This window comes from Puma concolor, chromosome C1 (genome assembly GCF_028749965.1).
Source record: "Puma concolor isolate L17-30 chromosome C1, mPumCon1.1.hap2, whole genome shotgun sequence".
NCBI classification, from domain to species: Eukaryota; Metazoa; Chordata; class Mammalia; order Carnivora; family Felidae; genus Puma; species Puma concolor.
In genome coordinates, this window is record NC_141674.1 from 35,205,885 (window position 1) to 35,221,085 (window position 15,201).

Consider the following 15,201-nt stretch of genomic DNA (forward strand, 5'->3'; position numbering starts at 1 on the left):
CCCGGGACCGGGGTCCAGTGCTGGGGCGGGGGTCAGGGCTCCAGGCCGCGCCTGACGCTCTCTTTTTTTGCTTCTGCCCGGGATCTTCTCCCAGACCTTCCTGCGAGTGCGAGCCAACCGGCAGACCCGACTGAATGGTGAGTCTTGCCCGGCCCCTCCCTCCGCCCCACCCCCGGCCTCCTCCCTCCCTCACTGCCTGAAGCTCCGGGCTTGCCTGGGTCTCTTCGACTTTGGGGCCATTTGGCTTCGTCGCAGTCACAGCGCCTGAGAATGTGCTAACCAAGGTGGCCGCCCTCAGTTTCCCCGTCTGTCTAATGGAGGTTATGGTTCCAGCTCTTGCCCACGCCTCTCTGAAGGCCTTCAAGAACCCTGGCGGGCAATAAGTACCAGAGAATGAGGAACAAGCTACACAATTCCACTCGGGAGCTCAGCTTTGAATTTGCAAACTGCTGGGACCTCACTGTACAAGCCGGCAGGGCGCTGAGAATGTTTTTCTTCCAGTTTTTAATCAGTGCCCAGTAGTGTGAATACAGCCTCTCTGCTGAGACTTGACAATGCAGTGAGATCTGGAGTTCCCACGGCAACAGGAACTAACTCATCCCAGGGCTCTTTGAGTTATCAGTCGGCCCACATTTCACAAAGGTGATCAGCGTGGGCTCGACAGCTCTTAGAGGCCTTCTCTGAAAGCACGTCGTGTATGCACTACCTGGCGCCCCCCTTTTGGATTCAAACCTCTGGAGCATTGCTGTTTGCTGAACACAATTGGATGATCCTAGCTTTTTGTGCTGACATGGGTGTGGTATATCTGGGTGTTAGCTGTAAGGGGCTTTAGGGTCTCTGGCCAGCTCCTGCCACTTGGTTTCTGCTGCCTGGCTGAACTCCAATCGGGGAACGGGAAAGCATTCATTATGGGCTGACCCCATGTTAAGCATCATTATCACAACACTTCTGAGAGGAAAGTGGTAACACATTTTGTAGATAAGGAAACTGAGGCTGGGAGAGGGGAAGGTGATTTGTTTAAAAACACACAGCCGGGATGTAACTGAACCATGATTTAAACTGAAGTTTACCTTCAAAGCTTGTGCTTCTGTGACCGTGCCGTGTTACCTCCTTAAGCAAATACAGACCTTTCCCTACCTACATTTTAGTAAGCTTAGTTCAGGATTTAGAAGGTGAATGGTGAGTTCCTTCATCAGCAAGGCAATGCCTTGAGAATTTTCAGGTGTTGTCTAACCCCAACAGGGTGCTTTCCTGGGATTACAAGGGATCTTCTGTCCTGGGTGGCTTGGGCAAGAACAGTGTCCAGTATCACGCTCTCCTTGGCAATTCTGTAAGATTCATTTCTTTATTCAGTCATCAGTGTCTGTGATAGGCCCTTTGTATTGGCACACTGCTCAATACAGGCTTCAAGAACCACCAGGGCCCCTTGCCTTTCTGATATCTAGAATTCCTTCTCCATCCCAGCCATGGCTGTAGGGTGCCAAGGTCACTCAAGTCTGAAATTCCAAGCGTTAGGACAGTCAGGGTGAGGGGATCTAGATCGTTGTCCACAAAATCAAGGACGACACTGGAACATAGTCACCTCTCCTGGGTAAGAGCACAGGAAGTTGAAGATAAGGGCCAGGCTACTGACCAAGATGTCTCAAACTTCATGCCAACCCTGGTGGGATGATGGCTTTCCTGTTGGTTTAGGTCTTTCTAGAGTTACTCGTTTGGAGTTGGAATAGCTCCCTGCCTCAGACTCTCAATAGGCAAGAGCTAGGTCCCCAAGTGCATTCTTGCTGCCCTGGCACACTCACGGATCAGTCTTTGTTGCTGCTATCAGTCAGTGGGGAGATTCTTAGGACAGGAGAGCATTCTGACCTATGGAGTCAGGCCTGATTTCTTATCCTGCCTTTGCCACTTTTTAGCTACTTGGACAAGTATCTAGTTCTCGCTGAGCCTTGAGTTTCTTCTGTTAAAATGGATAATACAGCCTTGCTTCAGGTTGAATGTAGAATTAAATGAGCTACTTTGTGTAAGGTATTTGATGCTGAGCCTGATACACAGCTGAAGCTCTAAATTGTAACATCACCTTTCACCTGTGTCCCCCCCACACCTAAACTGCATTCATGAGTTTCCCACCAGGATCAATATCCATGAGAAAGTTTTTCCTGGCCCTGCAATGGGGAACATTTTTCTCCCCGATTGTCTTGCCACTCCAATCACTCTGGTCTCAGAGTGGCTAGCTCTACTTCTGCTATTGCAGGGGGAGGGGGCAGTCCCTTGTTTTGACCCCTTCCTGCTTCAGTGACAGGAGGGCTGCAGAGAGGGATTAGTGAGCTAATTAGAAATGATTGCATCTCTCAGCATTAATTAGCAGTGCTGTGGGCTTGCAGTGTGCACTTTGGAATTGAGCCCCCTGCGGGACAGCATGGCAAGCAGCCGTCTGCCTCAGGGGCCTGCCAGCCCCCTGCACTGATTAGAAATGATAGAACAGGTTTGGGTAGGCACAGTAAAGGCTGCCCTCTCAAAGTACTGTGGGCTCTCTGATTCAGATCCTCTATACCTGTATGACTAGGCCTCAGTCTCCTCTTCTGTAAAATGGGACCAGTGGAGTGCTTATTTCAGCAGCACATATACTAAAATTGGAATGATACAGAGAAGATTAGTATGACTCCTGCACAAAGATGATGTGCAAATTCATAACGCATCCTATATATATATATATATATATATATATTTTTTTTTTTTTTTTTTTTTTTTTTAATGGTACCTGGACATGAGAGGAAATCTTCCTGAGGGATTCTAGGTAGGATACTAAGGGCTGTACCTCAGGGCCCTTGGCCCTGGAACAAAAAAAAGGGTGATGAGTGAACAGCAGGCCAAATCAGGCCCCTGGAGGGACCTTGGGTTCTAGCCAAGAGATGTTCTTTAAGAGAGCCCATGGTCTTGGGTTTCTGGGCAGATATCTAGCAACTTGGAATGTCTTTGCTCACTGGACTTACTGAAGGCTGCAGGTAGGGAAGTATGGATTGAACTTGAGCCAGCTGTGGCCAGAGTGGACACTTCACTGGCCTACCACCAGCCTCCTCCCCAGGTGCTCTTGGCAAGGCTCGGTCCCCAAAGGAGCAGAAGGCGCTGCATAATGAGGGCCAGATCAGGCACTGAACAAAAGGGCTGATGGCTGGCAAGGGGTCAGGATGTGTCAGCTCCACTGGGACCAGGGGAGCTACAGTGACCGTTCGCCTGTTCTGTGCTTTGTTTTCGGTTTCTCCATGCAGCTCGGATTGGGAAAATGAAACGGAGGAAGCAAGATGAAGGGCAGGTATGTCCCCTGTGCAACCGCCCCCTGGCAGGATCGGAGCAGGAGATGAGTAGGCATGTGGAGCATTGCCTTTCTAAGGTAGAGGGGCCATCACTACCTACCTCTTCACCCCTTCCTCCCTCCCTTCCCCTACACTAGCTGCTGACTACCCCCAGATTTATGGGCTGTGTTGGGGTCTCCATGTGGTCTCAGCAGCTTTTTCCTCTCTGTTCTTTGCCCTCTTCCTTTGCTTTCACTCTTCCGCTCCTCCCCTGGGGCTCCAATGGAAAATAATTGGGAAGAGGCCCAGGTCTTCGACCTCCAGATTGGTTTATGTGAAAGGGACCCTAGATCTGGAGGCCCACCTGGCTCACCAAAGCTGGAGGTTAGGGCTATGCCCTCCTCGTAGACCCTGGGGAGCAGGTAGTGGTGGCCTGGGACCCACATGATCCTACTCTGCTCTTCACAGAGGGAAGGCTCCTGTGTGGCTGAGGACGATGCTGTGGACATCGAGCATGAGAATAGCAACCGCTTTGAGGAATATGAGTGGTGCGGGCAGAAGCGGATACGGGCCACCACTCTCCTGGAAGGTGGTTTCCGAGGTACAAGCAGCTGACACATAAGCAGTGGCATTCTGGTGGCCAGGCCTCTGCTGGGTATCCATCTGTTGGGAGCCAAGAGGCCAGGGCTGGTGGCTGGTCATCCGTTCCACCACGTGGGAACTGCTGCTGGCGGGGCTCCTTTGTGACCGTGCTGCCTGCCTGTGATGTGCATATTAAAATGGATGTATTTGGGTGGGGAAATGGAATTGTGAGGCTGCAAGCTAGGAATGACGAGGGGGGCTCTCAGCCTCGGGTGATGCATTGAAGGTGACAGCCAAGCCGCGTTAGCACCTGCATAAAATATTAAAGGGACGGTTATGCATTTATCACTCCATCCCTCTTAAGGCTGATAAATGAGAATCCAGCAACCTGCTGTACACCTCCAGCACTGGGGGCCCTCAGGGCTTCCAGGCAAACACATTGGATTTTCCTCCTCCTCCTCAACCCCACGTCAGGGAAATCAGTTACAGAGGAGAGAGTGAGTTATGGCAAAATTTGACCTCCCCTGAGCTTCATTGGTGAATCTAATTTTAGCTCTGATCCCATCCCTTCTCCCTGGGTGCCCTCTGCCCTGAAGCAAGAGGGGCCTGGGCCCAGCTGCTCCTTGCTTCCCTTGGGCTCCCCAGTTGCTGCAGAGGGGTCTACAGGGCTTTGCACAGCTCCATTACCCTCCCAGCTCCTTGGAGGGATATGACTTCGCTCAGTGGAAGTCTCCCACCCCTCACCAGGTCAAACAGTACACAGGTTGGATGCCCAGGGTCGTGTCCTCTTGTCAGACTCCCCTGCTTTGGGCAGGAGGAAAGGGAAGCAGTTTGCCTCCTGGCCTCCGGCTCTCTGTGCACAAGCACAGCTGGCTCTGCACCTTACAATCATTAAGTGAACCAATCTGCTTCCCATCTGCCTCCAATTCTCTGGGCAACACCCTTGGGAGTCCTGGTGTGTTTGGTCCCCGGGGAATCTCACAGCAGCTGGGAAGAGGGTGTCTGACTTATGGGGGCTTTGCTGCATGGGCTGGTTTTGAGGAGTGGTCTCCATAGTGCCGTGCAGTGCAGACTGGATACGTGAAGGGGGGCAAGCCCAGGTGGGGCATTATGCTTCTGGGTTTCTCTCATTCTCCAAGCATTTGGAGCAAGCCAGAGTATAAATCAGGAAGGTAAATCAGCCCAAACCATTGCCCGAGCCTGAGTGGAGAGTTCATTTGCCACTTCGCTGTTGTCCTGTCCCAGAGTTTTAGAGTGCCTGAGGCCCTGAGAAGATGAGGGGCAAAGACCAGGATCCTGGGAATGGTACACGCAGGTGTCTGGTGACAGCCCATGCAGGGTCAATTGCAGGATGCTGCTCTGGGTTCGCTCTGTTGGCAGCTGGAAATACTCACGCCTTCTATTACTGTGGCAACTTCTTAGGTTTCTTGGCACAGATCTGGACCTGATGGTTTCTGGGCACCAGACAAGGCTTACAGGGGATAAAGCTGCATAAGGCCTGCTGATTTGACAGTATTTCCCCGCGCTGGGATGCACTTGCAGAGCCGGTGTGCGGTGCTCTTAGGCCCTGGGCGGGTGTCAGTTTTCCCTGAGTGTTTACACTATGAGGTTGTTCCTTTCAAGAATTCCTGAGGGGAGTTCAAAGGGGGCTTTTCTTTGAGCGATTTGGAGAGCGAGAATGAGAGTGAGGCTTGAAGAGGGAGCAGGGCCGGAGGTGCCTTTATCTGCAGAGAATGGTTCCAGCTTGCCTGATAGAAGCCGCTGCTGCCTCTTAAACAGCTTAGTGCAGTCAAAAGACAGGCAGACTTGAAAGGCTGTTTTACAGCAAGATCAGCGGGGGCCACGAGGCAGAGAGCGGGGCACAGTGGAGCAGAGGAGGCTGAGGCTCCTCAGTGGGGGGGGCATCAAAGGAGGCCCTGGTTGATCCCGACTGCCTCTGCCCCCTGAAACCCTGTCTGCAGAAACTGGCCATCTGTCAGTCTACACTCCCTGGCCAGGACTGGTAGGCCCCAACTCTTGGGGGGTTGGGTGTGGCCCCGCCAGGCGGGCTGGTGTCAGTGTGGTGCATTGATCGCCCGCCGGGCGGGCCGGGCCGCAAGCCGGGCAGCGCGTGCTTAATGTGATTGAAAGGCAGTTAAAATGGCGGTGACCTTTTCAGGAGGAATTAGATTGCCTGCCAAGACCGGTTAGAGGGAGTGATAACGCCGGCTGAAGAAGCTGCCCAGCCGACTTCAGAGAGAGGGAGCAGAGGCAGGATGAGCAGGCGAGCAGTGAGGCCCATTTAAGCTGCGCTGTGCGTGCTGACAGAACAGAGATTGCTGTCCTTGTTAGATATGAAAGAATTGAAGAATTGCAGATAAGTTCCTGTATCCGATCATCCCCTATTCCTTCCCCCAGACGAGGGCCCCTTCGTCATCCTCAGCAAAGCTTCCCACCAGGCCCACTGGGAACTGGTTTGATGGAGCAGATCTGTTACCTTGAACATAATCTGCTGTGGAGCCAGTGAACAAGCGAGAGTTTTGGTGGAGACACTTGACTGAGGGGAACGGGCCTTGCAGTTGGACCTATGGCTATTGAGGGCAAGACCGGATAGCTCAGGCCCAGGAGTGTTTGGCATTGGAACTTTAGAACAAAATGAAGGACCAGACAGAACAGGTAAGCACCAAGATAGGTCCAGCTGGACATAGATCTTTAAGAGGCTAAAGAAAATAAAGATTTCAAGAGAGTAGGTTGGAAGACCTAAAACTTTCAGTGTCTAGGAAATACTGTGGCCTTCTTAGTTCTCAGAAATTCTGGACTGTGTGCCTAAGCTGTTGGACCTCTCAGTACCTTAGGTTTGCTAACCTGCTACTGCTGTTTCCTCCCACCCAGCATTATAGTTGCATAGAGGGTGGCACAGGGCCTAGTGCTTCACCAACATTCCCCTGAGAGAGTTCAGCAGCTAGGAGTAAAAGATACTCTTCTGGGGCACCATGCCAGCCCTGAGCAGAGCAAGAAGCCTCTGGGCTAGAGTAGCAGGCCCAGGGAAAACCTAATTATACAGCCCTTGAGGACAAACGTACTCCAACCTGTAGTCAAGAAGGTATGTGACAGACGAACCACACCTTTCCTCATTTTCTGTCTCCAGTCCTGGGTCCTAGAGAAGAGACTCATGTTGAGCTTTGATCCCTCCCCTGGATTGGTTGCCAGTGAAAGTTCACCCAGCTGGATTTGGGGAGCCTGGAGCCCATCATATCTGGAGTGGACAGGCTGGAGAGAGGACATAGGAATGGTTGATTTCAGATAAGGTGACAGTGATGTGGCAGGCACAAGAGTGGCAAGATGGAAAAATTTCCCAGGAGGCTGCACAGGAAATAGAAGGTGCTGCAGCTGTCTCTCTGAGCCCTGGCGGGGAAACACATTACTAGAATCCAGCACTGAGCCCCTTTGAAGCAAACAGGTGGAGGGGAGGGAGACTATGGAGACTAAGAGAACTGCTCTTCAGGCCTCTGCCCTGCCCAGATCCTAGCCTTGGGACTGCATCTTTCTCAGGTTCCTGTCTTGGATTTAGGCTGCTTCCAAGTAGTCTGGGATGAGATCTCATGGAGAGGACAGGCAGGGTAGCTGTGGCACAGATTTTTTAACTGGCTGTTGCTTGCTAAAACTTCACGAGATTCTGAGTCAGGGAATGAGAGGTTTTGTGAGTCCAAGGGCACAGAGAAGTAGGCCTTCCCCTAGCCCCTGCTCCCTTTGGCATGTTAGTTCCCAGAAAGTGGGAGCCCCAGCTGCTAAAAATGTTCCCCAGTGCAGCCGTGCTGCCTTGTCTGGTCAGTGACAGGTGTTGGAACAGCCGACTGCTGGAGGCAGTCTTGATATGGAGAGGGTTAGGGCTGCTGCCTTCCAGCTCCCTACCACCTTTAGTTATAACTGTCGCCTGGTGGGAGGGGTGAGAAGAGGTGGCAAAGAGCAGGGCACCTCTGTCCCCTGTGGCAACTGATGGGGATTTAATCGCCTTTTGGAACACAATTGTTAAGCTGGGACAGAGGGAGTGCAGGCAGAAGGAGCAAGTATCAATGGTTTTAAACGGCGTCTGTCTCTCTGCGTCTCTCCTGACGTGAGGCAGTGAAACGCGTTATTGAGGAGGCCCGGAAAGTGGCTAAGTGCGTTTGACACACGCCAACTCCCTGCCTCCACACTGGATAATTGCATTGTCAACTGTTCAGCGAGGTGGCAGGTGACACTGCAGGCCGATTGATTGTCCCGCATCGCAGCTCCCCAGACTGTCAGCTCCCCAATCGATGGCGTTTACACAAGACACCGTAACTGCATCTGTAACTAATTCCAGTGTAAAACTCTCCGGAAGCTGCTGCCCCTGTCTCCTCCCCACACACACAACCCCCCCGCCCCCGCCACAAGAGCACAGCCTCTGGAGGGCCCCAAGACTTTCCTTTCTCCCTGGGCTCTGGTTTTGTTAGGAGCAGCAGGTGAGGAAATTGATGGCTCCTTTTTTTTGTGGTTTCAGGTTCCAGGACGTTAGTGCCCCCAGTAAACGGGCATCTCCAGTTTCTCAATCGATCACCTAATCAATTGATTAAATTAACACTGATTTTTTTTTTTCTTCTCCTCAATGAGCCAGGAAGAAATGAGTTTATGGGAGAGGGGTCATTTTTATAAAATTTAGACTTGCTTATCATTTCTGTACCGAATCCTCTTTTTCTCTGTTGCTAAGTATTCATTTGCAGGGAAGGGATTTTTTCACACTGCCCACCCTCCCAGAACCCACTCTGCTGAGTGTCATTGACCATCAGGCTCAGTTTGCTTATAGACAGCAGCCCAACACATTGTGCTACTTTAGGTGGGGCTGAGCCATAGCAAGGGGCCTCCCCTGCTGACTAAAGGGTACTCCAGGTCATCTTGGAGGTCCAGGGAGCTGAGTCTCTTCCCTGGATAGCAGCAGCAGGAGTGGCAGCTTGCTTGTTATCCCCAGAGCTATACAGAACAGGAGCCAGAGGCTTGGAAAGGAGCTCTGTGTGCCATCTTGCCTCTGAGTACTGGCTTGGGATGTGCCAGCAGCTGAGAACATAAAATGACTGTGGAGCTTTCCTCTCAAACCAGGGAAGGGGGGGGCAAGCTGGTGGGGGCGCTGTCTGCGTAAAATGGCTTTATGGCCGTTTCTTTTTATTATGATTCTGCCAGAAGTCAGCAAGTGACATTTCATTAAGAAAATAAAGTTTAATGTGCTGGGAAGGAGGTTGGAGCAGGCTGGGGCAGCATAAGAGGGAAATTGGCAGTGGCAGCCCGTTCTGAACACCTGTGGGGGTAGGAAGAAGTTCCCAACATCTGTCTCCACTGCAGGATGGGGTCAGGGTCAGAATGAACTGCTCAGACCAGAGACAGGCCTTTTCCTTGGCAGATAAGATGTGCCATGCTCTCTGTCCTGCCTGGCTGGTCAGAGGAGCAGGAGGTTACCACCCAGCTGGGGGAAGCTGATAGGAAAGGTTGTATCCTGAGTGGCTTCACACCTCAGCCTCCTTTCTGACGCAGGGCTCTCAGCACTTAGTAGAACAGTATCATCAGTGGTTAGTCATTTCTGCTGGGGTGTCTTGTATAGCACCTGCTCTGGGCCTGGCCAGCTCTGCTGGATGGTGCTGAGATCACAGTAGTGAGTCAGACCTGGGCTTTCAGTCGGTGAGGGACCATGACAATACATGTAATGACTTTGGAGTTCCATAGGAGTCCATGTGGACACCAAGGAAAGGACACCTATCTGTATAGAAATACCTGGGGAAGTCTCCACACTGAGCACCTTGAGGGTGGGGATCACATCTTGAAATTCTTTGTCTCCAATGCCAACCCAGGCAGAGGATGAGCTCAGTAAAGGCTGAAAGAATATTCCTGAGGTGAGTTCATTGCGGAAGTATTTCTGGAGCAGCTATGCATATAGGCACTGTGAGTTCCTAGCAGGAAGCGTGGTTGAGCTAGGTCAGACTTGCAGAACAAGTAGGCATTTGTTTTGTAGACCAGGAGGGAGAAGAGGTAATAAGATGTACAAAAGCACAGGAACACGAGCAAACACGTAGGGTTGGGGAAAGCACAGTAGCTATGGTCTGCTGGAGTATGAGTCCTGTTCTAGGCCTGTCAGAGGAGAGGACTTCAGGCCATAGGGCTACTTTCTGTGTTGAGAAACTGGGACCTTTCCTGGCATCTTTGGGGTACCCTGTTTTATCAGCTTTGCCATGGATTCTTTGCTTTCCTTTTTGTCCACTTACCAGGCAGGGCTGGGCAGGGCCAGGCTGAGGCAAAGATGGGAGGCTGACTGCTGAGCTGCATGTACGTGGGGGCGGGGGCGTTGGCAGGGTTCGGGGGCACAGGCTGTAAGTGAACCTGATAGCTACATTCTGATTGATGGCAGAGTTTGTCTCCCAAACTGTCAGAGGGTTTATAGAGGTGCCACTCACCCACAAGGAGGGAATTGCTTGTCAGGACACCTGGCTGTGAACAGGAGACAGAGCTGTAACTTGGTGTTTTCTCAGCTTAATGGCCCTGCTGCTGACCTGCCTGCTGCCTCGAGTTTGTTGATGCCTCAGTGTAGAGGGGGAAATGAGGATTGTCGGGGAGGGGTGGAGCCTAGGCAGTGCCTAGCTTCTCTCTTTCCCTTGTGCTGTTTGCCTTTGGGATGGATGGAGCCTTTGTGAGACCGGAGACCAGAGGTGTAGATGGGAGAAGAAAGATCAGGAAGAAAATGCTTTGGAAGTGGACTTGAAAGATGGAGAACGTTCCACATGGAGTGAACAGCATAAGCTAAAGTCTCAAGAACAGGATATACAGGGTTTTGTGAAGAGCAGTAAATAGCCTATCTGTAGGCATCTGGCTTATGGAGTAAAATGAGAAAGAGAGCAAAGGTGGAGAAGTAGGTGCATCCACATCTTGACGGATCTGGCTGAGAAGATTTTGTATGCAGTGGGAAGCCATAGCTGGTTTTGGAGCTGGGAAAGGAATGGTCAGAGCCATATGGTAAGCAGGATAAAGGAATAGACAAGAGGCTAGAGGACCCGTTACAAGATTGTCATCCTGATGAGAGTGGAAAGAATGGATAAGAAGAAATTTATGAGATTATCAGACAGATAATCTCTGAGCTGCTTCCTCATCTCTTTGATGATTTTCTTGCTGCTTCTACTTGCCACAGATTCCATCGTTTTCATCTCTCTCTGTCCTGGCACGGTTGCTATGCTGGCCAATAGGGTATGGTCTCAGTCCACTGAGAGGAGTCAGAGGCAGGGAGGGAGAAGCAATTGGCTTTGTGGCCCCTGACCCTGGCCATCAGGAAGGGTGGTCCTGGGTGTCAGAGCACATAGCAGGTAAGGGGGCCTAATGTGACTTCAGCAGCTCTCCCCCTCCCCATTGGCCAGGGGTCTACCAGTGGCTAGGCCAAGCACACCTTGGTAGGGACAGCCACCTGCCTGGCCAACGGCCCTGTGTCCACCCAGCCTGCTCGTCTTCATGGATTGCTTTCAGAAGCAGGTGTGCGTGCCTTCCTCCCTCATCTGTCCCTTCCTAATCCCTTTATAACTGCACTTGTCCAGGAATCTGGGCTGAGTGAGGTGGAGATGAATAATTAATGTCAGGCGCTTCAGACACCAAATATTTGAACAGCTGCCTGGTGTTTTTGCTGGCAAGGACCTGGCGGCCAAAATCAGGACATTGGCTGGGGGTCTTGCTGTGTGCCTCTGACTGGCCCTAGCCAGTTTGCTCTTCCCTCTGATGGACTGTCAGGCTGGACCATGGGACACAGGGGGATGCCCAGGTCCTGGTTGGGGATAGCCTTGTAGACCTGAATTTCTGTGTCTTCTTCCTGCTCTTCCTAGACCTAGAAGACAGGTGGGCAGCAGGGCTAGCTTGGGTGTCTCCTGAGGACCTAACATAGTGTACGAATGGTCTAGTTTATGAGCAGAGACCACTAGGAGCAGCAGGAAGTGGCAGAGAAGGATGAGGTACGCAAAGTGAAAGGGATTGGAATGTCAGAGCCACGAGTACCTAAGTAATTGGCTTTCTATGTTCCAGGCCCAAATTTCTGAGCCTTACCTGGCCCAAAACCTGACCCCTACCTAGGGAGAACAGAAAGGGCACTCTTGGCCTAGTCTTGCTGGCCCCTGGCCCTCCTCACGTCCTGCTTCCCACAGGCTCTGGCTTCGTCATGTGCAGCGGCAAGGAGAATCCGGACAGTGATGCTGACCTGGATGTGGATGGGGATGACACTCTGGAGTATGGGAAGCCACAGTATCCTTGGGGCACTGTGGGACAAGGTGGGGCTGGTGGGACAGGTCAAACGGAATTTAAAAAGTAGCCAGCACCTCTGGTACTTGCCCATACCATCCACGCCCCCCCCCCCCTTTGGGGTCAGTGTCTGAGCTTTAACTAGGATTCAACCTTCATGGCCTACTGTAAACTAGGATCTGTTGTCCTTGACCACCATGCCAGATACACAGAAGCTGACGTCATCCCCTGCACAGGCGAGGAGCCTGGTGAAGCCAAGGAGAGAGAGGCACTCCGGGGTGCAGTCCTAAAGCAAGTGTGGGCACAGGCTTGGGTGGGTGGGATAGAGGGGTGGGAAGTCCTGAGGCAGGGGTCAGCCTAGTACCCACTCTCAGGGCTCTCCCACCTGCCTTTAGAGCTCACTTTGTTCTTTTCTTCTCCTTTCCCTAGTGGCGGCCCTCCCAGCACACGCATCACGCCCGAGTTCTCTAAATGGGCCAGTGACGGTAAGTCCTGACCCACCACAGGAGTAATTAATGGGTAGAGGAGACCTCTTTGGGTGGTGGTGACTGACTCAAGCCCAGCCCCTCACCTGTGCTGCCCAGTCTGGCCAGAGTATGAGTTGCCCCTCTGTCCCAGCAGAGATGCCATCTACCAGCAACGGTGAGAGCAGCAAACAGGAAGCCATGCAGAAGACCTGCAAGAATAGTGACATCGAGAAGTGAGTGTCTGGCCAGGAGGGGGGCCTCTGGAATGGCAGTTCAGAGGGAGGGGGGAGAGAGGGGCTCTTTGCTAGCAGGAAGGCCTGCTGCTAAGGCTCCTGGCCTCCAGAACACGACTTAATCCTGCAGCCCTGGGCACACGACGGGCATTGGGGCCCAGCTGGTGCTAAGCGTGACTCTGTGAATTGATCACTGGGCCACGGCCCTGGGAGTCTTGGCGGAGGGAGGAGTAGTCCGCCTGCCTGCCTGCCCGCTGCGGCAGCCTCCGCCCGGGAATGTGATGTATGGCCGCCCAGCCCAGCCGGCGCACTTGATTCATCTCCAGTTTCTGTTTCTTAATCGGGAGCTAAATTGGTTTCATTTTTCTTGTCCCGGGTGGCGCTTGCAGTGGGTTTTAGGCAGGAGCATTGGGTCTCATCACTTCTGGTAGGAATTTTTGGCCTGTGTTCTCTGGCAGGGGAAAAGGGGATCTGTTAGCACTTCACATGGGGCTGGGCAGCCCCTGGCCCGGATCCCCAGGAGCCACAAGCAAATCAGTTGGGCATCTTACTGTCTTTCCAGAAGCCCATGCAAGGCCAGTTCTGGCCCCAAGAGGTGGTATTGTCCAGCTCTGGCTGCCTGGAGTTGCTGCTGTTGGCCATTGCTTAACTCCCCGCACCCCACCCCTCTCTCTGCTGGAGGCTAGGTTGCCTGGGGTTAAAAGGCAGCCTCTTCATTCCGGGCCAGTGTTCCATCTTGCCTCCTGCCAGGAGAGTGGATTGCAGGCCGGTGCAGGGCTGGGTCGGTGGCCCAGGGTCACCTCCCATTTGTTTCCCTCCATTTTGTGTTGTCATAAATTCATTCCAGCCCGTTGTGGTTGATCAGTTTATCTCGGCCGGGGCCGCGAGTGCTGCTGGCATGATGTATGGGCCGCGGCTCGGGGCCCGGCTGCCCATGAATCACCGCAGCTGCTCCGTGTCAGTGCTGGAGCGGGCCGCACGGGTTCGGCGCAACCAGCATAGGGGGGCGGGGGGGGGGGGGAGGAATGACGTATGGATGTTTATTTAATAATTCTCTCCTACTCCAGCTGAGCGGGGCGGGCGGGGCCATAAGGGGCGCCCACCCTCGTCTGGAGGGGCTGCTCATAAATCAGAAAGACAAGATCATTAATCAGGGATGGCGCCCGAGGGGGAGGTGGGGGCCAGAGCTAGTGGCCATCCATGAAGGTACTACCCACCCAAGGCTGGAGAAAGTTGAGACTTCTGTCCCACCTGTGTGAGCACAGGAACCAGTAGGCAGCGTTCTCTGGGATGCGTCATAGACACTCAGTCATATGCAGAGATCTCCACTGGGTCTGGATCTGCCCAGATCGGGACCCTTCAGTCCCTATGGCTTCTCTCTTCCTCGTATATAACATAGGTTCCTGTCCTAGATCTTATTCACCACCTAGGGGAAGCAGGAAGGTAAGATGCCATAGTTTCTTCCAGGAAATTCTCCACTCCATGCCTTGGAGGGTCTCAGGAATAACTCAGAAGCAGCCTGGATCAGGAGCTAGAGAATTGGGTATTACACCAGAGCAGAGATTAGAGGTCAGGTGTATGCTGAGCAAATCCACAATAAGGTGGGCTCTGGAGTTGGATGTGGCCTTGGAGCTTTTGGATATAAAGGGGGAGATGGCTTCATTCTCTCTTGGCCCCATCCTGTTTGCTTTCTATATCTAACTCCTCTGATTTGGGGTTTGAGAGTGCTCAGCTCTGGGGTAGCCCTGTGCCCCCAACTCCAGGCCTTTGTTTCCCAATTTTCAAAATAACTACATAGGACTAGGCAAATGCCCAGCATGGTCGTTGGGAGAGAAAGAGAGCACAGCTACCCATCCTTGTCTCCTTGTCAAGAATTTACCAGCAGATGGGGTGGCACATATGGCATTGGGCAAAATGCCAGGGGAAGAGCCAGCTGTGCTGGTGATAGTAAGGGTGGAGGGGGTGGTGAAGGCTTCCAGATCTGGAAAGTTGAATGGACACTTCCAGAGAATCAGCCAATGCTAGAGGAAATGGAGTCAAGCCCTTTGCAGCTTCCCTGGAGAGACGTAGGGCAGAGAGGGTGTCACAGACCTATGGATAATAGATCTAGGGCATCTCTGGTATAGGGACACAGCCATCGAGAAGTCATATTCTGTGTTTCTGCTAAGAAATTCGAATTCAAATTCTGTGTTTCTGCCCTAAGAGAGAAAGGTCAGAGATCAAAGTCTGTTGTTGCCCGTGGAATGTTACCCACCATCCTCCCTGTGCCCCCCAGTACCACTTATGCCCAGCAGGGAAAGACCACCTGTAAGCTTTCAGGCTTTCTGAACCGATGATCTGCTCCAAGCTAGCAGGACAGGTCACCCTAGGAGAACATCT

The 15,201-nt window shown here is 52.5% G+C and overlaps 1 protein-coding gene, 1 long non-coding RNA gene and 1 other non-coding gene across 6 annotated transcripts in view; 2 read left to right on the top strand and 1 right to left on the bottom strand.

The window, feature by feature from the left end:
- RNF220 (ring finger protein 220) overlaps positions 1-15,201 on the top strand; it is a 231,323-nt gene that overhangs the window by 212,109 nt on the left and 4,013 nt on the right. For 3 of the 4 annotated variants that reach the window (XM_086716772.1, XM_086716771.1, XM_086716775.1), the window contains 7 exons: positions 95-137; positions 3,264-3,385; positions 3,756-3,888; positions 12,029-12,125; positions 12,327-12,413; positions 12,552-12,607; positions 12,744-12,822. In XM_086716772.1, coding sequence (XP_086572898.1) covers positions 95-137; positions 3,264-3,385; positions 3,756-3,888; positions 12,029-12,125; positions 12,327-12,413; positions 12,552-12,607; positions 12,744-12,822 — 617 coding nt within the window. The remainder of the gene's footprint in view (positions 1-94; positions 138-3,263; positions 3,386-3,755; positions 3,889-12,028; positions 12,126-12,326; positions 12,414-12,551; positions 12,608-12,743; positions 12,823-15,201) is intronic. The other variant, XM_086716773.1, reaches the window with a different exon arrangement.
- LOC112849044 (U6 spliceosomal RNA) lies at positions 2,598-2,704 on the top strand. Its single transcript, XR_003222494.1, has one exon. It is a non-coding gene; the product is annotated as a U6 spliceosomal RNA (small nuclear RNA).
- On the bottom strand, positions 3,767-12,799 carry LOC147577978 (uncharacterized). The gene is made up of 2 exons (XR_015254662.1): positions 12,694-12,799; positions 3,767-4,179 (listed from the first exon to the last, which is right to left on the bottom strand). It is a non-coding gene; the product is annotated as an uncharacterized LOC147577978 (long non-coding RNA).